This window comes from Ictidomys tridecemlineatus, chromosome 2 (genome assembly GCF_052094955.1).
Source record: "Ictidomys tridecemlineatus isolate mIctTri1 chromosome 2, mIctTri1.hap1, whole genome shotgun sequence".
Lineage (NCBI taxonomy): Eukaryota > Metazoa > Chordata > Mammalia > Rodentia > Sciuridae > Ictidomys > Ictidomys tridecemlineatus.
Genome location: NC_135478.1, coordinates 188,681,177 through 188,703,968, shown reverse-complemented (window position 1 = coordinate 188,703,968; position 22,792 = coordinate 188,681,177). Strand labels below are relative to the sequence as shown.

Here is a 22,792-nt window from a genome sequence, read left to right as displayed (position 1 = left end):
CTCACAAACTCCCCTATAGTTCAGAGTCAAGAATAAATTATACTTTTTAAGAAAGATTTGTCAAATACTGTTCTTATCTTGAATTAAAGACCCTACATATTTTTTAATCAGGAAGGTCCTAAAAGAACTTATGAGTTCTGAGAATTACTTTTCTAAGCCTCATTTGAAATTGACATTGAATTGATACATCTGTGTTGAGTTCCCATAAATTTAGGCATTTAGGATGAGGCATTAAATAGGTCTAGAATGGAGAGTGAGCTCTGAAGTAGAAGTAAGATATAGAATTATCTAATAAATTTTAACTTAGGGGATATTTTAAAGTTAAAAAGAAATTAAATATTTGAAGGAGAAATCTTATATCAATTTGTTTATTTTCATTGAAAATGTGGAATCAGAATGATTCCAAGAGAAGCAAACAATTTTAGAATTATGAAGTAATAAATATCAGTTCAGTTCCAAAATGCTATTTCCTTAGGCTGGTTACGTTAGAATAACAGAAAGATAGATTTCTGGTCTTTCTTCATTCTTAAAAACTGATTGGTAGGTCTGGGCTTGGGCTCCAAAATCTTTATTTTATTATTTATTTTGACTATTTTTTTAAAGCCTCTACCCACTACCCTGTGGTTCTAATGGGTAGCCTGGCTTAGAATTATAGCCTAATTCCTTCCTTAAGAGTAAAATTTTATTTTATTTGAATTCTTGTTAGGTTTTCCTTTCTTCTATACTCTCCTCATTAAAAACATGCTCTTTTTTTTTTTTTCAAAGTATAACTAACTGGATTGAATAGATTCTACTTTTAAATTATTTTCCCACTAAAACTAGAAAAGACATAACTATCATGAGATATCACTGTTGTAAAGTATTATATTTAAAATATTGAACATGAAATCATATTTAATAGAACTTCTCAGTTTGCTTTTTGGGATAAAAATCTACATAATTATCAATGTCTGTATTTTAAATTTTTTATGCAGCATCTTAATGGCTGCCCAGTTTTACAATGTGTATAACTATAGCCTGTTCATCTTTTATTTAACCAGTTTCTTAATGTGAAATATGTTATTTTTTTGTATTTTCATTTAATGAAAAAATTAAGATACATTGTTTTATGTACTTTAAAATAGCAACTATGTAAGAGCCAAGTACTTGAGAAAAATAATGAAAGAAAATATACCAAGGCTAGACTAGAAGGCTTTTTGTTTTTGGTGAAACCGTATGATTTTTCTTTCATGTTTTATGAAGTGCTTGGATTTTCCTAATAAAAATATTATTTTTGAATTTATATTTTAATGATTAAAAGGCAAATGTCTATGTAATAATAGTTGAGTCAAAAATTAGGACTGACTTAAGAATCAGTTAAAGGGAAATCTAATGATTTGACTTACTAGTCAAAGAAAATATAATTATTCATTTGTTCCTTGAACATTAGCTATAAAAGAACAGAAATATCTGCATCTGGACTCTGGTCACAAACTGTTACTTAATCACTTTTTTTTTTTAATAGAGAAAATTTATTTGAAACTGATTGTTGTGTTGTCAAGTTAAGAGGCATAGTCATGTCTTTTCTGCAGATCTTATCACACCACTTTTCTGGTGTAGCTTATCTCTAGTTCTTTGATAATACGTTCCAAACTTCCTGTATCAACTATTAAAAATAAGAGTACAAAATTGCATATGTTTCTATTTAATTCCTTCTTCTATTTCCTAAGAAAAATGTTTTATTTTGTTAAAATACCACAGTGTGTATTTTGTGAATATTTTTGGTCATTACAGTGATATTTGATCTTGCTTTCTATTGATGGGGATGTTAACACATAACTAAAATTATCTGCATTCCTTATAGTTTTCAAACAAAACATAATAATATAAAAAACATAATGTTTGTTTTATAGATGTTCGGTTACTGCTTAATAATGATAATCTTCTCAGGGAAGGAGCAGCCCAGTAAGTATTTCATATTATATTAACATAACTAAAGTGACTTGGAGAAAGAAAAGATGTTTTAAAAGTGATTTGTAAGCACTAATCCCTGACATAGGTGTTTGTACATCAAGTTCAAACATGTGCAATATGTATGTACTAGACTCTAGGAGAAATATTTTTGATCACAAAGGGACTTAGAGACTCAACTATAATATAAAATTCTGTATTTATGGTATGTTTGGCCAGTGGTCTTATATAAATCATTTGATACTACATTTTGACATTTGCAAAATTTGGTAAATTATTTTTGAAATGGTAATTGCCTTAATTTTTATGTATATTTAATTTTATTATATGTTTGACCCTAGTAGATTTCTATATCTATGAGGTTTGGGAGTTTATTTTATTCATCTATAAATACTGAAAATAGTCTCTAACACATAAATGTTTACTGAATTTTTGCATGATTCAGAGAAGTGGGCAATTCTAATCCTAATGGCGTCATCTTTGGACTTCATCTCTTTTAATCTTTTTTTCCTTTTCCCTCTCTTTATCTTTTTGTGAGGGAAGGAAATAAGGCTGTTATTCTTTAGAGTGATTCTAACAGGACATCTTTACTAAAGGGTACAAACTCTCTGTGATTCAAAGTAAAATTAGACTTACTACTGTCAAATCTAGAACACTTTGAAACACCCTGAAATAGCCTTTTGTTTAAAGACAAAAGAATGTCAGACTTCACTGTGATGATAAGATAAATAAGCCTTTTAGAGATTTTTCCAGAGTCAGATATGTCTAATAACAGTCCAAGTTAAATAAAATATAATAATAGAGGCATATCAAAGGCTTATAGAGATAAAGAAATTTTTAAAGTTTTATTTAAAGATGTTTTAAAATAAGATTTTGATATTAAATAAGGGAAATGGTGTAGCTAAGCTGAGGGAAAGTATCAGATGTGATCTGATGAATAATAGCAAAGGATGTAAACTATAGGAAGAGCTGGGAGACCTTTGTTGTCACTATGTCTAGTAGAATGCTTAGCACATAGTAATAAGACCTCAGTAAATATTTGTATGGTTGTAGGGGCTACTGAGTGAATGATGAATGGGTACATGGAGTTTTCTCAACAGAGAGACTTTGGAAGTCATCTAGTCTAAGATAATGATAATTGCTGTTATAGATGATGGGGCCAATTTTAGCTAATGGTAGGATTGGAAAAAAACCCAGAAATTCTATTAGATTAGTGAGTACATTTTGCATTGTAGCATAATTGTCATAATTTAATTTGCTTTATGCGTGTAAGATATAATTCTATTTATTTCATATTCATTATTTCTAATACTAGTTTTCATTTTCTTCCTTTACCCACTCCCCCCAAGTTAGAGATGGATGGAATTTGATGTTATGGGCAGTAATTAATAATTGCTTGGCTACGTTGAGGCAATTCTTAGGAAAATTACAGATTTACAGAATTAAGAAAATAAGAGGTGAACAACTTCCTTCTCCCTCCTTCTCCATGCACTTATATATTTACCCCCATCTTTTTTCAACATGAAATATCAGGTATTTGATAGTTACTAATTTAATTCTGGGTTGCTATTTTTATATTTACTAGTCTCTTTGTTAACTTATCAGTAGTTCTTTGCTCAGTTAAACAGTTCTTTCTAGGGGAGGCTTAAGAGCTAATACAGTGAATAATTGGCTAAAAAACTTTTGAGAGGCATTCATAAATTTTAAAACTCTCAATATCTTAGATTTAATGGAATAAATATGATCTTTTTTGGCAGGGGTAGGAGGATTCTGGGGATTGAACCCAGAGACTTGTGCATGCTAGGCAAGCATTCTACCAACTGAGCTGTATCCCCAAGCCCTCAAAATAAGTATGATCTTTATATCATTTTTTTGGATAATTTTTCATACTATTAAGTTTTTCCTATGTATGAAAAAATTATCTGATAATGTATTATTCTTTCTTTGTATGAGAGTAGAGATAGAGACTTTAATGTTGAATTCAGCTGGTCACCATTTCCTTGCTCATACTCTGCACTTCTAACATGGACGTCTGGGAAAACCTAACTGCTCTTTCCAGCTGTAGTTGCTCTACTGCCCAATTCATCATACACACTACTGCCAGATTAATCTTCAGAAGTACTTCTGTGTTTTTCTTTCTCAAAAAATTTCTGTGATGCTGCTTTGCCTCCCAAATAATCATTCCATCATCCATTCAAGGCACTTCAGTTTAGTAAATGTCACTGAAGGCCTGCTCTGTGCCTAGTGCTCTGAGCTTGGTGTTTTCTGTGGTGTTAAAAATCCTATGATGTTGAACCTGATTGGCTTCTAGGCATTTTGCTCATACTGGTCCCACTAATTGAAATACTCTTCTCTTACGCATCCCTCCAACATCTACAAAATGGGACAGACCCAATTATTTCAAGCCCATTTGTCAGTATCACATCCACTGTGACATTGTCCCAATTGTCTTCTTACTCTTGTGTTAACAGAATGTTAAAATTATACACACCATTTACAGAGCATTATTGGTAATTCTCTTATGGTACTTTCTACTTTGTGTTTCCAGTATGTTCATCCGTTATCTCTCTTATTTAATTAAAAACCCTTTGGTGCTGATTTTCACAATCTGTAGTTTGTTTCCGGGTTTTTTAAATATATACAGTACTTGAATAAGTAGCTATGTATTTTATAGATAGCTAATCTTTACTTTCAGGATTTTGAATGAAAAGGCCAGTTATACTTTCTGATGTAATTTTTAAAAATATTTTTTTAGTTGTAGATGGACATAATATATTTATTTATTCATTTATTTTTATGTGGTGCTGAGGATCTAACCCAGTGCCTCACATGTGCAAGACAAGCACTCTACCACTGAGCTACAACCCCAGACCCCTGATATAATTTTATGTTGCTAACATTGGAAGCTGGATAGCAGTTTTTAAAATAGCTGTATCTATGATATATGTCTAGTTAGTTAATATTTATAATAGAGAATTATAATTGTATTAATCTTGCCATGTACAGTGTAGTAGAATTTTATTGACAGGTGAATTGTTTAACTATCATTTTAAGAAGCATTAGATACATAATTTTAAATAATTGGCCCTTTTTCTTTTTTAGTGCATTTGCACAGTATAACTTGGACCAGTTTACTCCAGTAAAAATTGAAGGTTATGAAGATCAGGTATGTTTAATATAAACATAGAATCTGGCTAATCCTTGTTTGGTTTAAACAACTCCAGGGACATGTGAGAATTATAAAGTGGTGTATACTTAAAGATAAAATAAAATATTCATTTTAATCATAGGCACTTATTGACAAAATAATTTAAAATTAACTTCTGGGTTTTTTTTGAGACTAATATTAGCGGACAATTCCTTTTAGAAATACTTAGTTGTAATGCATTTAAGATTTTAGAAAATAATTGTTTTAAATCTACTTCCTTGTTTTTATAGAAAAAATATCAATCCTTTATTAATCCAAAATCTAGAATATGTATTAATAAGATTTATGTCATAATTTGGTTGCTCTAGAAATCTACAGTTCTTCATGTGAGTAATTTAGCATTTAGTAATTATTAAATGTTTTTATTTGAAAATGCAAGTTAGAATTAAGTTAAGAAAAGCCACAAAAGGTCACTAGTTTTTTCTTTAGAATTACTAATAATTTAGTGATGATTATAGTTTGAATCATGTCATGCCTATGTGAAATACAATTTATATAAAACCATATGAGGAAGGAAATGATAGAATATAAGATAAGTGGTTAAGAAGGAAGATAAAAGAAAGCCCTTAAGTGGCTAATTATGTCAGAGTTTGTGTTTGATATTATTTATTATATAATACATAGTCTCATAGTTTCAGGGGGAAAGTGAGATGGAGAATGCCTGTAACTGAAGAGGAAACTTAAGCTTGTGTAAACATGTACATGTGTGATTACACAAATGTATAACTCCATATTTACTTTATTATATCAATTGCCTGAATTCTCTGGAGGTTTTGGTTTTTTATCCTTCTTTTTTTTTTTTTAACTATTATAAATATTGTTGCCTTGAATCTTTGAACCACTAGTCACATTGACATATGTTTTTTTTTTATTGAGATAAATCCCTAAAAGGAAATTTGCGGAATAAAGAGTACATTCTTTTTAAATGCTGGAAAACTTCCAAAATCTTTTTATAAATATAGCATAATTTTAATACTTAAAAAATATAAAAAGTTTAATTGTATACTAATTTTACATGTAACAAGATATTTTAAAACTTTGAATATATAGGATCTAGAAATATATCAAAAAGAATAACATAGCAAAACTAAATAGTTTTTTTAGGAATGTGAAAATGGTTCCATAGAAGGCAGTGTTTTGGTCTTATATATTAACAGAGAAAAATCTGGTATCAGGAGATAATGAAAAATATTTGAAAAACTCAGAAACCATTTCTTTTTTTTTTTTAAGATAGAGAGAGAGAATTTTTTTAATATTTATTTTTTTCAGTTTTCAGTGGACACACATCTTTATTTTTATGTGGTGCTGAGGATCGAACCCAGAACCCCACACATGCCAAGCGAGCATGTTACTGCTTGAGCCACATCCCCAGCCCAAGAAACCATTTCTTATTAAAAGTAATCCCAGCAACTCAGGAGGCTGAGGCAGAAGGATCATGAGTTCAAACCAGCCTCAGCAAAAGTGAGGTATTAGGCAACTCAGTGAGACCCTGTTTCTAAATAAAATACACAATAGGGCTGGGGGTGTGGCTGTATTGTTAATTGCCCCGAGTTAAATCTCTGGTATCTTCGCCAAAACAAAACAAAAAAATAACCCTAAGTAAAAGTAGAAATAGAATAAAACCTGTTAAAACAGAGTTGTTTAACAGAAACCAATAGTAAATATTATAAACTATAAACATTAAAACAATTTAAAATTAAAAATTAACTAATTATACCTACTTATTACAGTTATCATTTATCATAAATTAAGGTATACCAAATAAAACAAGAGAATCAGAACTTATAAAGCTTAGAAAAGAAATCTCTATGGTGATATGTTTAAGGATACCCAGAGTCTGTAGTAGTATAACCCTCAACCAAAAAAAACCTTGATGATATGATTGGATTTAAGGTAAGTACTACATACAAAGTACATTAGCTGTCCTCTGTTGCAGTACGTAAGTACCTAAACCTACACAGTGGAGATGGGATTGGACAGTTAGTTTCACTTAAAATAATGTTATGAATTTTACATTAAGAAGTAAACTTAACAAGAAACATACAGTAGTGTGAAGAAAATAGTAGTTGTTTTCATGAAAACATAAAACTAATATCTGGACAGTAGAAAGGCACATTGGCATTTCATTCTTAGAAACTTTTAAAAATTAATAATAAATCAGTATGGTACAATTTGCATTAGACTATCGATCAGTTTTTTTTAAATTAGTATTTTCCAAAATTTTATATGAAAAAAATACATGCTTGAAATAATCAAGAAAAATGTACAAGAGAACAGTAAGGACAATGAAGGAAAATTTGAGAATTGCCTTACTAGGTAGCAGAAGATATTTTAAAACCAGTGTTAAGTCAAGTCACTGTGTTTTTATACATAGTGGATAAATAAGCCAATAAAGTGGCATGGAGAACCAGAATTTAATACATGAATATATGAAAATTTTATACAGATATCAGCACAACTGATTTCTGCCAGAAACAAAGTTAAGTTGAACCTCTGCCTTACACAATATACAAAGTTAAATTTCAAATGGATTAAAAAATTGTATAATGACGAAAATTTTAGGAGATCTGAAAGTCGGCATGTGCAATATAAGGGAAGAAGACCATGTTAAATAAGACTATAAACTCAAAAACTCAAAGATGGGTATTTTGCAACATATAAATTTTTTTTAATTGTATACTGAAATAGATATATTAAGCAATAGTTTTTTTCTTAAATAAATGACAGCAGGATGCGTTAAAATTCTTATTACACATATAGAGCATACTCTAAATGGAGCCAGAGATATGAAAAATTGTGTTCTACATTAAGCAATTCTTACAAACTGATATAGAGAAAAGAAAACCAGATAAGTATTAAGGAATATTTATTCACAGAAGAGCACATGGCCCACAAAGATAAAACAGTGTTTAGATCTACAGCAGTCATTCAGAAAATGAAATTAAAATTATACTTATTAGACAACTAAAAGAGCTATAATGCCTATTGATGGTGATAATATCTATTAAAAATGTATAAAATGTATAAACCTCTTACCTGCTCTTCTCACCACCGTTGCTGATAATCTACCCAATAGAAGAATATCCTTAGCGCATAGTAAGATAACTGTGGTTGACAATAGTTGAATATATATTAAAATAGCTAAGAGAATGGGTTTTGAATGTTCTCAACACATAGCAATGATAAATGCTTGAAATAATAGATATGCCAGTTATCCTGATGTAATCATTGCACATGGTCGAAAATATCACTCTGTACCCAGTAAATATATACATTTAGTATGTGTTGGTCACAGTTTTAAATTAAAAAATACATCCAATGGAAATAAAAACATTAGCACATAAAAATATGCACAACAATATTTGTTTCACAATTTTTTAATGTGGCCTTTCTCTCCTTTAAGAAGTTGGTAAAGCACTTGCCTAGCATGTGTGAGGCACTGGGTTCAGCACCACATATGAGTAAATAAATAAAGGTCAATCAACAACTAAAAATTTTAAAAAAAAGAAAATAGAATATCTAGAAATAAAATGATGGTAATCAGTGGGAAATTGGCTGAATAAATTGTTAAGTCCTCATCATTGGGATATTATACAATCATTAAAAAGAATGGTAAGGGGCTGGGTATACAGATCAGTTGGCATTGTGCTTGCCTCACATGCATAAGGCCCTGGGTTCGATCCCCAGCACCACAAAAAAAAAGAAAGAAAGAAAAAAAGAATAGTGAGAAGTGTTATCGCAGACTCTATGTTTGTTTTTTTTTAAAAAGCCAAATGCAGAGCAGTGTGTTTGTGTGTGTACACATTTTTATTCCATTCTTATAAAATAATGACCAAAAAATCATGTATGTATGTGTTTGTAAACATATGTATATATTTATGTATGTAGGATTTCATGATAATGAAAAATTTTAGAACGATGCATTCTGTGCTATTAGCATGATTTGCATCAGGGATGAAGAAGTCCTGACATAGGTAAAATGTGAAAGAATGGGAAAGTTGTAAGTGAAGGAAAATTTTCAAAAATTAAAACACAGAATATTAAATTTGTGCATGTATAATCTAAATGTACATAAATGGGTAAGTTATGTTTTTAAAAATTTGAAAGTTAATTAAAAATAACCACAGTGATTAGTTTATAAGAAGCAGAAGCATATACATGAGAGCAGGTGAGACTGTGGGCCCCACAACAGGATAGGACAATGTACTGAAGAGCTTCTTCATGGACTACAACCCTTCTTGTAACCTCCCTGATTGAAGGTGATCACTGGTTCCTTAGTTTTGAGGAAATGGAGTCTGATATCAGAAATAATAAACTAGCTCTCAAAGGAAAAGCTTGATTCCAGCAGTATACTAGAGGGTGCATATTTTTGCTAGATGTTATGTTGGAAGAAAAATCTGATCTACTCTGAATGACATTGTTTTTACAGTTTACTAATTTGAAGTATTAACAGTTGTTACCATGTGTGAAACCAGTCACTTCGAGTAAAATTGTTCTATAGTTTTTTAAGGGAAAATTTTAAGCAAATATATACTAGTGTGTATCAGTACTTAAATATTATTTTAAATACTTTTTTCCTAAATTTATTTCCTCATTGAAGGTATTGATAACAGAACATGGTGACTTGGGAAATGGAAAGTTTTTGGATCCAAAAAACAGAATCTGTTTCAAATTTGATCACCTAAGAAAGGAAGCAACTGATCCAAGACCTTACGAAGCAGAAAATGCAATTGAATCATGGAGAACTTCAGTAGAAACTGCTCTGCGAGCTTATGTAAAAGAACATTACCCAAATGGGGTCTGCACTGTAAGTCCTCGTGGGCAGCTTTTTTAATTTTATCTTACGCAAATGTGATGAAGTAGCTATTCCTAGGAATTTTACTATTTTTTCCAAAAATCTACTGTATTATTATATCGAAAAATAGAAAATGCATTGTACCTCGAATCAAATCCCTATAGAAATTCTAACACATTGATTAAACATGAGATTCTTTAATCTCATGTTCATGACTCACTTCCATTAAGTCAAATTTCTTTTCACTAATTTTACAGAATTTTTGAATAAATAAAATTAATTGAAAGTGGAATCATGGGGCTGGGATTATGGTTTAGTGGCAGAGTGCTTGCCTAGCACATGTGAGGCACTGGGTTAGATCCTCAGCACCACAAAAAAATAAATAAAGGTATTATGTACATATACAACTAAAAAATTTTAAAAGAAAGAAAATGGAATCGTGTCCTCAAGTATATTATAGTCAAATTTCTTACTTTTTGATGTGCTTCTTTCATAGGTTTAGCCTGTTCATGTTTTTTAGGATGAAATGTGTAGAAATTAGTGCTTTTTTGTTTGCTTATGAACTTTCATAAGACTGTACCAAGACAGGCTATTTAATAGCACCCAGTTTGTGCTTCAGTGATCTTCTCTATAGCTATAGTGATTTTTTAAAAATGCAAATCAGATCATGAGACTCCCCTGCTTGAAATCATTTATAGAGATTTCCCATTTTATTAAGATAGAGTCTAGGCATCTAAATGACTTACCAGAGCTGAGTAGGCTTAGCCTCAGTTTGCCTCTTCAACCTAAAGGGACCATATGCTGTGTTTCATACCTGCTTTCCCAACATAATTTTTAATACTACCAGTAGCACCCCATTTCTCTCATAGAAGTTTCCTGGTTAGTACTGAATTCATATAATCTGCCTAAGTATTTACTGTCAATGATTTTTTGAGAAAAACAACATAACTAAAATAATATTTAAAATTCTTTGAAGCATAACTTGATTAGAATTATTTTGGAAGAATATCTCAGCAAGAGTAAGAGAGTAGCTGAGTTTGAGAGCCATCATTTGTACTGGGGGAATTGAAACACATACATTATTACTTTGAAAGTAGCATAGGTGAAATAATAGCATCATATATCCCAGGCATTCTTTTAATGATCTTTCTTGTCTGTAAGTAAATTAATTCTCTTACCCTTATCTCGGTACTTTTAAAAATGACTCAAGAAGTGGTACCCCCTAAGATTGTGAAGTAAACGAAAATGATAATCAGAAATTAGGTCCAGTTTTTACTTGTGTGGAAATAGTTATATTGGTATCTATATGTTGAAATGTATTACCTAGTTTCTTATGATCCCTGTGTTTGGAATGAAAACATGATAGATCTAATGGACACTTATGAATATAGTACATTTAGTTTTGCCCCATAAATTTGAGCTCATTTGTGATCCACTGATAATTTGATTTGGTGTGCATTTTTGAGAACTTGTTTTTCTAGTTACTATGTTAGAATGAGGACTTACTTTATATCCTTTTGTGTGTTTTTGCCAAAGTGCTTTACAATTTTAAATATTTTATGCATGTTTAAAGTTGAGCATTTTGTGGTCCTAAATTCTCTCTTGTTCTTATTTTCTTTCCTCATAAGGTGTATGGTAAAAAAATAGATGGACAGCAAACCATTATTGCATGCATAGAAAGCCATCAGTTCCAAGCAAAAAACTTTTGGTAAGTTAAAATTTTGTATAATTGAAGAAATTTTGGTATTGATTATATTGTTGGGAGTTCTTGGTTTAATGATCTGGGCTGTACATTTTTGTATATGATTGACTAAAAACAGTATATACATGGAATAAAACTTCAGCCTGTACTGGCTCCACAAAGGACCTAATCATTAAAGGTAGCAGTAAATCTGTTGAAATTCAGTGAAAAGAATGTGGGAGAGCATAGTGTTTTTGGAGACTAGCAGGCAGCACGCTAAGGGGGAGCATGTGTGCGTATAAGCAGCCCAATTGGCAGGCCCATATGCTCATTCTGTGAAGTGGGTGTTCCTGAATGAAACTTATGTGGGGAGGAGACAAGCAGTTATAAAGTGAAGAACCATTCTGTTGTGAATCTGGGGCCTCTGAAGCAGATGTTTTTATTGGGATTGCTTGTGTTCGGTTGGCCAGTGTGGGGAAGTGAAATTACAAAAATATGCCTTGTAATTTTGCATACAAATAATTCAATTATTCCTATAGAATCTAGCCCCTAAAAGTACTACTTGTCCTGTTAAGCTCAGATATTTGAAAAGTTGGTGACCTTTTTTATTATTAGACTTATTTCTGATATACTCCCTGTTCCAGGATTGAATTTTTCCTCCAAGACTTTGCAAGTTCAGAATTGAATGAAGTCTTTACTTTTTTCCTTTTTTTTATTAATACATGCTGAAATTATAAGAGTAAATAGTCATAATGTTTACCTTTTAAGTATATTATTCTGTAACTTATTAGCCAAGTTCATTGTTGGTGCTGTTGAGGGTAAGTGTCAGTAACCCCAATGGACTAGTTTGGACCTTGGCCCGAAGGTGCCCCAGTACTTAACTATGTCAGACATAAATGCAAGGTTACAAGATTAATCAAGAAATGCAGATCCAGCATCACAGAAGGAAAATTATTTCCATATCATTTCTATATGTAAACATATGCCTTAATGACAACATGCACTTTCCTAAAGATACTGGCATACAAAATTACTTTCATGGACTTGATATAAATGTAGTTTCTCTATTTTAGCTCTGTAAACATGTAGTATTAATCTAGCAGAATCCTAAAGCATAAGGCTTTGCAAAATCATTATTAATACATTGTGTCAGGAAATGTATAATAAAATCGATCTTATTGAGATTGAAGTACTGTTAAAGGAAAATTCTTGTTATTGTCTTACTTTAATATTATAATAAATTATTAATTAGAGGGGAAATGAAGTCTTGAGTTTTTGCATATACAAAGTGAAGAAAATGTCTCTTGGCATTTTATTTGCACTATTTTACCCCCGCTCCAAGCCCCCCATATTGGTGGTGTTACCTGAACCACCACTATGAGCATTGTATCATTGAAGTTAAGGGTGATTTTCACTTTTTGGAAAAGTAAATTGTGGTTTTCCAAAGTACTAAATATCATGGCACATTAATCTCATGGAATCTAGGTATTTAGATACAAAGAAACTTCATTTTACCCAAAATGTAGGTAAAATAAAAATTAGAAGAAACTAGTCTTGGGTGTTTCTTGGATTTCACTAGAGACTTTCTCTCCTTATTCTCTACTATTTCCTAAGTGTTTAGCGGTATTAGGGCTTAATAAATGTTTATTGAAAGAATGCATATTTGTAAGAGAGGTGCAAAATATTAAAGACTTGGCCACTTACTCCATTGCTGAAGGGGCCACTCTCAGTGTCTCTGGAAGAGTTTTGAACTGGTTCTCAAATTGTTACCATTGTTACTTGGACTGGAATTCCTTTTTTTCCCTTTTCTTTTCATAATAAATAGTGATGTATGTATCTTGTCATTATAATTAGTAATGTATATGTTTAGAACTTACTAGTTGCTTGGTATTGATACCTAAATAAAAAGAATACCTTCTTTTGGAATCTTGAAACAAAGTGAACAGGCCTAGGGTCTTTTTCCATCGAGCTGCTTTGAATGTTCTTGAATGTGCTGCTCAAAATCAAGACACATAAGAAAATTCTCGTATTTTGTAGAACATATACATTGTTATAATAAAACTTTCAAGTGGGGGCTGGTGCTATGGCTCAGCGGTAGTGCACTTGCCTGGCATACATGAGGCACTGGGTTCAGTTCTCAGCACCACATATGAATAAATAAATGTCTATCAACAACTTAAAAAAAAATATATATATATATATATATAAAACTTTCGAATGTTAGGTGTTAACTTTAGGTAAGAGAGTACTGACATTCAACAAACATTATGATTGGGTAAACTGCAAAAATATTAAAAGGAGCCCAGAAATAATTTTTACAGCAAAATCCAGTATGGTAATCCACTAACATTGTGACTATTTTAGAAAAAAGCTAACAGGTATTAATTTGCATATCAGAATGTCTTGTGTGTGCAAAGAGCAAATAAAGGTGAAAAAAGAGTTGCTATGAAAGGACTTATCAGAAAAATAGGATGAAATTCACTGCTAGAGATAGTATACATGTTTGCATTTTCTGTTTCTTACTATGAATGTGTATGACATTTTCTAGTCACTTCTTAAAAATTATTTGGAACTTTGTATAATTTAGGAGATGTTAAACTGCTCTAATTTATATGTATGAAAAACTCTGGTACTGTAACATTTATTTATTTTATTCTCTCTCCCTTAGTACCGGGAATTGAACCCAGGGGCACTCTGCCACTGAGCTACATCCCAGCTCTTTTAAAAAAAAAAAATTTTTTTTAAGTTTTGAAACAGAATCTCCCTAAGTTGCCCAGCTTTGCCCCAAATTTGTGTTCTTTCTACCTTAACCTTCTAGGTCTCTGGAATTATAGGTGTGTGCCCTTATTTTATTCATAATTAAAGCATAAGTGATTCAGTTGAACAAGCAAGTTAAAATTTTTATCTAAGAAATAGCATAATATGATTTAGTTTGAATTATATTTCAAGTCTTAGCTTTAAAATTCTGAAATGATATTTATTTTGTAGGTCCTTTTTTATCATAGGGTGAAGATTAAATTAAATGTCTTATAGCTGAACTTAACCTTTTGATTCTTTTGAATATTTCAGTGATTAAAAGTGAATGTCCAGCACCTATCCCCCAGTACTCTCACACTGTAGCATTGAATTTAAATCTGAAACTTAATATTGATTCAAATTATTTTCCCTGCCTTATTTACAGCTGCTGTTTTTATTTTTAAGGAATGGTCGTTGGAGATCAGAGTGGAAGTTTACAATCACTCCTTCATCAACCACTCAAGTGGTTGGCATCTTGAAAATTCAGGTATGAAACAACAAGTTTCTGATGTCTGGCGTGTTCTAAACAAAGAAACAACTAATTCATGAGTTTACATTTTCATAGTATACTAAATGTCTTTTCCAGATTTTTCTTTTTTACACAGTGAGAAAACTAAGTAGTTCTGTTTAAATCTTTTAAATAATCTTGCAGTTCATTCCCTAGTCATCAAAAATCTGCAAGGATAGCTGACAGATTCTAAAACACAGCTAAAATTAGATGCTGCCATTTGGTCTGCTCTTCATACAATTTGTTCATCTAAGCGTCTTCTGAGTTTGAGTTGTACTCTTCTGTCATCTCAGTTTAGTGGAGTTAGGTGAAGTATAATATTAAAATTTCTGTGGCTATATAACTATATATTACAATGTATAATCATATTACATATATTTTATAAATGTCTCCTGTACTCATCATATTTGGCTTCTTACCTGAGGTTCACTAGAAGTGAATTCTTTGACTCTTAATGTGAACTTAAATGTTTATATAGAACATTTGATAACTATTACAGGCTGATCTTTTTCTGTTTTAGTTCACTAATTTGTTCAGTACATTTGTTGATCAACTGGCATGAAAGTAATTATGCCAAGAGCTGTGAAAGAATAAAGATGAATCACATTGCGGCTCTGCCGTCTGACTCTAGTATACATTTCTAATCTTAGACCCATTGCCTTTGTGTCTTGGGACCTGTGCCTGAAGGAACAGAGAATAGAAGCCAAGAGCATGAAATTCAAAATCATCTGAGTTTGAATCCCCAGATCTGCCAGTTATTGTTTGTATGATATGAGGAAGTCATTTAAGTTCCTTTTGTTTGTTTCCTCATTCATTAAACAATAACATTAAAAAAGCTTGCCTGATTGAGGATTAGTTAATATGAGTAAATAAATAAAAGAGAAACAATATTTTGAAGGGAATAATTTGAATTCAATTTTGGACATCTTGGATTTTGGTACCATTAGAACAGCTTTGAGGCAAAAGTATCTGGCAGACAGGTCAGTGGAAATTATTCACTTGCCTAAATGCAGGATAATGTAGACTGAGGACAGCAAGAGTCTTGCTAGAGTTCCAAAGGTCTGGAGCTCCACAGAGAAGTCTGGAGTAGAGCTGGCATGTATTCAGTCTACATTGATATAATTGCTGAAGCCATGAGGATCTTGATGGTTCCTATAATGTGTTGTGTGTAATTTCTTTTTCTAACAGGTTCATTATTATGAAGATGGTAATGTTCAGCTAGTGAGTCATAAAGATATACAAGATTACCTAACAGTGTCTGTAAGTATAATTTCACAGGAAAATGAAAACAATATCTTTTGCAAAACTAGAGGAGTTTCAGAACTAACATTTTAATAATATTTTCTTTTCTGATTCCGTTTTTCAAATAGATTAAAGGTGGTAATCATAATTCTGTACCTAACATTTTTTAAGCAGCTTTATTGAGATATAGCACACACCATTGAATTCATGCTTTTAAAATATAAAATTCAGTGCTTTTAGATTAACAGTCAGTCAACAATTACTGCAAATTAATTTTAGAACATTTTCATATTCCTATAAAGAAGCCCTCTATCCCTTTCTCCCCAGCCCTAATCCCAAGCCCAGCCCAGCCCTAAACATCTACTAATCTACTTTCTGATTTACAGACTTGCCTATTTTGGACATTTTATATGAATGCAGTCATAAAATAATATGCAGTCTTATGTGACTGGCTTCTTTTACTTAGCACATTCTCAATGTTCATCCTTGTTGGATGATACTTCATTCTTTCCTGTTACTGGTATATACCTTTTAGCCATTCATCAGTTGATAGACACTTCTATTATATTTTTACTTTTTGCTACTATGAACATTCGTGTACTGTTTTTAGTATAGACATTTGTTTTTTGTTTTTCTTTAGTATATACATAGGTGTGGAATTGTTGGGTTGTGTGGTAACTGTATTTAGTATTTTGAAGACTTTCCAGACTTTTCCTGAGTAGCTGCACCATTTTATGGTTCCAAGCAGTATATGAGGATTCCCATTTTTCCACATCCTGGTGAAAACTTGTCGTTTTCATTATAGCAATCCTAGTCAGTATGAAGTAGTATTTTATTGTGGTTTCTCTTTGCATTTTCCTGATGGCTAATGATGTTGAACATTTTTTATGTATTTACTAACCATTTGTATGTCTTTGGAGAATGTCTGGTTAGTTCCTTTGCCCATTTCTTAACTGGTTATTTCTGTTTTTATTATTTAGTTGCAGCTGTTTATATATTCTGGATACGGATCTGGGATCAGACATGTGTTGTGTAAACATTTTCACCCTTTTGTGTGTTGTCTTTTTCCTTCTTGTTTTTTGTAACAGGGATTGAACTAAGGGACACTAGACCACTGAGCCACATCTCCAGCCCTATTTTGTATTTTATTTAGAGAAAGGCTCTCACTGAGTTCCATAGCTCCTCACCGTTGCTGAGAATGGCTTTGATCCTCCTGTCTCAGCCTCCCAAACCGCTGGGATTACAGGCAGGACCCACTACGCCCAGCTCTTTTTACTTCCTTATTAAAATTATTTAATTAATTTATTTATTCAAATTAGATATCTATGACAGCAGAATGCATTTAGATTCATTGTAAACAAATGCAGCACAACTTTTCATTTCTCTGGATGTATATGATATAGCGTTACACCATATGTGTGTCATATGTGTACATAGGGTAATGATGTCTATCTCATTCAACCATCTTTCCTGCCTCTATGCCCCATCCCCTCTTCTCCCTCCCCTTTCCCCAAAGTTCCTCCATTATTCTCATGCCCTCCCCAAATTATGGATGAGCATCCACTTAACAGAGAGAACATTCTCTTTGGTTTTTGGGGATTGGCTTACTTTGCTTAGCATGATATTCTCCAGCCCCATCCATTTACCTGCAAATACCATAATCTTATTCTCTTAATGCTGAGTAATATTCCATTGTGTACTGCAAATTGGTGCGACCAATCTGAAAAGCAGTATGGAGATTTTTTAGAAAACTTGGAATGGAACCACCATTTGACCCAGCTATCCCACTCCTCAGTCTATACCCAAAGGTCTTAAAATCATCATGCTGTAGTGATGGAGCCACATCAATGTTTATAGCAGCTCAATTTACAATAACTAACTGTGGAACTATCCTAGATGCCCTTTGATAGATGAATGGATAAAGAAACTGGTATATATATACACATTGGAATATTACTTTTTTTACTTTCTTAGTGGTATAATTTGTAGAACACAAATGTAATATGTATATAGTCTCATTTTTCTTTTATCATTTGTGTTTTTGATATATATTACTAGAAACCATTGCGTAACCCAAGGTCATAAAGGTTTGCTTCATAGTGTTAGCGCTTACATTTAGGTATGTGATCCTGTCCCTAATTTTTAAACTGCATTGTATGTTATGTTATTCCTCCAGAGTTCTTTCCTCATTCTTTCTGTGGTATATAGAACTGTTTTCTTGTGAATTTTTTTTTTACCCCAAAGATATTGAGAATATAACATTAATGGTGACATTTGTTCATAAATGTTTGTGTTCGTATATAAAAATACCACTTTAGTATAAATATTAATTGCCAGTGTACAAAAATTAGCAAATAAACAATAAAGAAAAGTTATTTTTAATTTTAAGAAAGTTTTAACTCTGGGATAGAGTGGATACTACCCCAGACAAAGATGCTGTATGTTTTAAAAAATTCTACAGTATTTAGATGGTTTCTACAATTGTGCTAAGTACTATTCTGGTTGCAAAGTCTGCTAGGGAAAGAAACCTAACTTCTGTAAGATTTTATGTGGTACTGAGGATCTAACCCAGTGCCTCATGCTTGCGAAGCCAGCGCTCTGCCACTGAGCCAAAACCCCAGCCCACATGTCATGTTCTTTGCATAACAAGAGCACTTGGTATTGTCTTCTTTGGGAGTGTGATGTTAGGGAAAAATTCTTCCTAAGAGGGATTTGTTCAGAAAATTATAGACTATGGGGTTATAAGAGTTGGTCATAGTGATTACCTTGGCTATTATGTTGGTTCTGAGTCTTAGTAATTTTTTTTTTTTACTTCATTGTATGTAGGTTTTGTTTTATTATTTTAGGAAAGAGAAAAATGTATCTCATTTTCACACATATATTTATGTAATGTATTTAGATACTCATGCACACACATAAAATATAAACAAAGGTACCAATGAATTTTATATTTTTAAAAAATGTAGATTTCTCTTGACTTAAAATTAGGAAAAAGGTAAGCAAAACCAAATACTGGCATGTTAAAAATTTTTTCAGAGAATATTTAGATGGTAAAATAAGTTCACTTTAAACTTTAAGATATGCACTTCCAGATTAATAGTTTTGTATATTGTTTTAGCGATAAACATTGCTTAGTAGATAACAATATTTAGGTAAAGATAGTCATTAGTTAGAAATCTGTGTCTAATTTCTTACCTATAAAAGTTGTCTGTTGGATTGCATCTTAAATATTACACTTGAATTTTCATCAGTGTACATTATTAAGATTTAACTTATTTAATAAGTTAAATGTAGATACCAGGCTCATTCTGTGGACTTTTAAAATACTTTTGCCAGGTTCCCCTTGGACTTAGAGTAATTGATCATACAGTTTTCCTTTTACTTGTTACCATCTTCATCTGTGTTATTTATTAAATTATAATATTTTATTAACCATGCATATATTTAAACATAATAGTGTCTTAGTTTTAAATTGCTGTTTCATTTACTTTTTGTTATATTTTTTATTCAGAGTGAGATGCAGACAGCAAAAGAATTTATAAAGATTGTAGAAGCTGCAGAAAATGAATACCAGGTATGATTTTTAAAAGTATAATGTATTTTCACTTATGAATGGCATTGAAATTTTAATTTCAACCATATTCCTGAGTTTTTTCATTTTTTTACCATATGAAATACAGTCATCTTCTTGTGTTTGCTTTGAGTACAAGGGCAGACTTGTAAAAGTAGAGCCAAAAAGAGTGGGAAATAAATTTAATTAAATATTATAAAATTTGTAAAATTTTAAAAATAATAAGCCTCAACTTTAGCTAACTGAAATTTCTGAGTATGGGTCAAGTATGCCAAGATTTCTAATTTTAAGAGATGTTCCTTAAACTATTTGAACTGTTTGTAATCTGCTTTAGATCACATTTGATTTTATGCTCTACCATTTACATTATTTATCAGTTTCTAAACTACACACTTGAATTTAAGCATTTAATTTGTGAATCAGATAAGTTCCTACCCCTTGTAAACAGTCATTCATAAGTTGTTCTGAATGAAATAATAAAATAGATTTAAAATGAGAACAAGTATTAAATCTAATTTATAATTTTATTTCTTTAAATTAAATTATTTAAAATGATTGTAAATGGTTTTAAACAGCTTTTAATAAAACCATATTGGGATTTTTTTTATTTGACTGTAAGCAGTGAAATAGGCTGCTTAAATAAAGATTGTTATGAAAACATTAATGTGTTTATACATTGTTTTGTTCATTTCATTTGTTTTAAACTTCTGACTACTGTTTTTCATAGACTGCCATCAGTGAGAATTATCAGACAATGTCGGACACTACTTTCAAAGCCTTACGTCGACAGTTGCCAGTTACACGTACTAAGATTGATTGGAACAAGATTCTTAGCTACAAGATTGGCAAAGAGATGCAGAATGCATAAGATGAACATTGCATGACCGGATCATTTTAGTGTCTTTGCGTTTAAAAAAAAAAAAATTGTTGCAAAAGTATTCAGAACTGTCAAGCTGCCCAGTCAACATGGGCTATTGCCATTTAAAATCACTGTAATTAATTAGTTTGGTTAGAGCACAAAGCTTAGCTAATCAACCATTATTTTTCTTTTTTTTTTTTTTTTGTTCAAAGAGGGCTGAAAATGAGTTTAGTTTAAGTGTCCTTTACTTTCTGTTATTATTTCCTTTCTTTCTTACAATGAAAAGATGATTCCTCTAGTTTATGGTTAAAAGTTTTTGAAGTATTTCAAAAATATTTTACTTACTGTAACCCTAAAATTGTCTTTTGGCTTATGAAATGGGTAACTTTTGATATTAGCCCAATTCTTTTTAATGGGGTCAATAATGGACATTCTAGTTTAAGGTGGTTGATAGACTTAGCCATATATGCTGCTAAAGAAATTGTCTACCTTCCCTCCCCCTCACCTCTTTCACTTATGTAAGATTGAGATTAAAGAAAAAGCATTTTCTATATCAATTGTGTTAAACCTTTCAGTAAGGTTATTTAGCTAGCTTAGTGTTTAACTAAACTTTTTTTAAACAAGGCCAAGGTCTATTGCTATTTTGAGATTCTGAAATTAAATTAGAATACTTACTTCAGAAATGCATCTAATGCTTTTTTTCTTGTGACAGTTACGCAAATTAGCTTGAATTCCGTATGTCCCTGAGTTATTTTTATCATAAAGCCACAAATGTATTATAACAAGGCAAATTGTAATATATATAATCCTGAACTCATGACCATGTCTCAGTTTATTTTTTTTCCTTGGATTGAAAAGTACTGAAATTCAATGTGACATTAAAATGAAAATTTTCCTATTTATTTGAGTACAAAATCACCAGTGAGTCCTATACTATTTTGAAATATTTTCTTTGGATATTGTAATTCTCAATTCATTGTAACTTAAAAAATCTGGGAGTACATATAGTGTGCAGTCTTAAGTTTTTCCATCTTCCTATGCATCATGAGCATGTTTGTGATATTTTAAAAAATAGATTTACTGATACCACAGGAATTTTAAGCCTGTGGTAAGTGTTAGTATTTACTATAAGGAGTTGGGTGGATTTATGGGTTCTTTCAGTAGAGTTTTAATGCTTATACTGGAGTGGAATCCATTCTTCACATACTCCTACAGATGTCTGGGCCTGGAAATGTTTTTTTAAAAAACAATAACAAAACACCACTTTTATTATGTATAATAAAATATTTCATTAGCTTGAGTTGTATAGATTTTTTAAAATTCTCTCAAAGCATGTTATTTAATTTCTTTTTAAAATCACTTGGACTTTGAAAGCACTGAGAATATAATATGAAATTATGACATCTGGGGCTAATTTTCTCTTTAGTTTAGAAGTTTAGGCATATTGGGATGCCCAGGGAATAATGAATTGATAGCATTAATTATCTGCTCTTGTTTTAAAAGATACTCTCAAAAATTTGAAAACGATTCTGAACTATAGATACCAGGTAAATCTGTATTGAAGCTTGATTGTATCACTTGGATTATTGTGGATTTACATGGAGGCCAATTATTTTGGCTGTTTTATATTTTGGAAGACATTCTTGAAAATAAGCAGCTGTTTTTTAAGATTTGCATGTGAAAGGTAGAATTATCAAAAGTAATTTTGATAATTTTGAACACATGCCAAAATAATGGTTGCTCAGTAGACTAGCATTTTATAGGCTATGAATCACATTTTATTACAGTAAAAGATGAATGAAGTTCAGGGATATGGTTCTAATAGGAACCCTAAAGGCTACTATGTTGAATAGGCTGAGGTGTGGGAGCAGAAGCAGAACAAGGAGGAGGCTACTGCAGTATTGCTGTTTAAAGAGACTGCTGTTGTGGACTGAGGTGGTTATAGAAGTGGTGAAGTGGTAGATGAAACAGCTAGATTTGCTAAGAGCATGATTGTGGAACATGAAATAAAGAGAATAGATGAGGGTGTTTGAGGCTTGAGAAATTGGGGAAGATTCTGGAAGGAGCAGGTAGGGGGTTGGGGCAGGGATCTGGTTAGGAGCTTGGTTTTAGATTTCAAGGGGAAATACCATGTAGCAGGTAACAGGAAGCAAAAGAATGCTCTGGGTTAAAAGAATGGGAG

General features: G+C 31.5%; 1 protein-coding gene across 1 annotated transcript in view; it reads left to right on the top strand.

Moving 5' to 3' along the window:
* The window catches only part of Capza2 (capping actin protein of muscle Z-line subunit alpha 2), a 40,283-nt gene extending 18,373 nt beyond the window's left edge, over positions 1–21,910 (top strand). Inside the window, exons 3-10 of the mRNA XM_005332277.5 lie at positions 1,893–1,944; positions 5,053–5,116; positions 9,759–9,965; positions 11,582–11,661; positions 14,836–14,917; positions 16,127–16,198; positions 19,692–19,754; positions 20,479–21,910. Coding sequence (XP_005332334.1) covers positions 1,893–1,944; positions 5,053–5,116; positions 9,759–9,965; positions 11,582–11,661; positions 14,836–14,917; positions 16,127–16,198; positions 19,692–19,754; positions 20,479–20,619 — 761 coding nt within the window. The 3' untranslated portion in view covers positions 20,620–21,910. The remainder of the gene's footprint in view (positions 1–1,892; positions 1,945–5,052; positions 5,117–9,758; positions 9,966–11,581; positions 11,662–14,835; positions 14,918–16,126; positions 16,199–19,691; positions 19,755–20,478) is intronic.
* Positions 21,911–22,792: the final 882 nt, after the last annotated feature.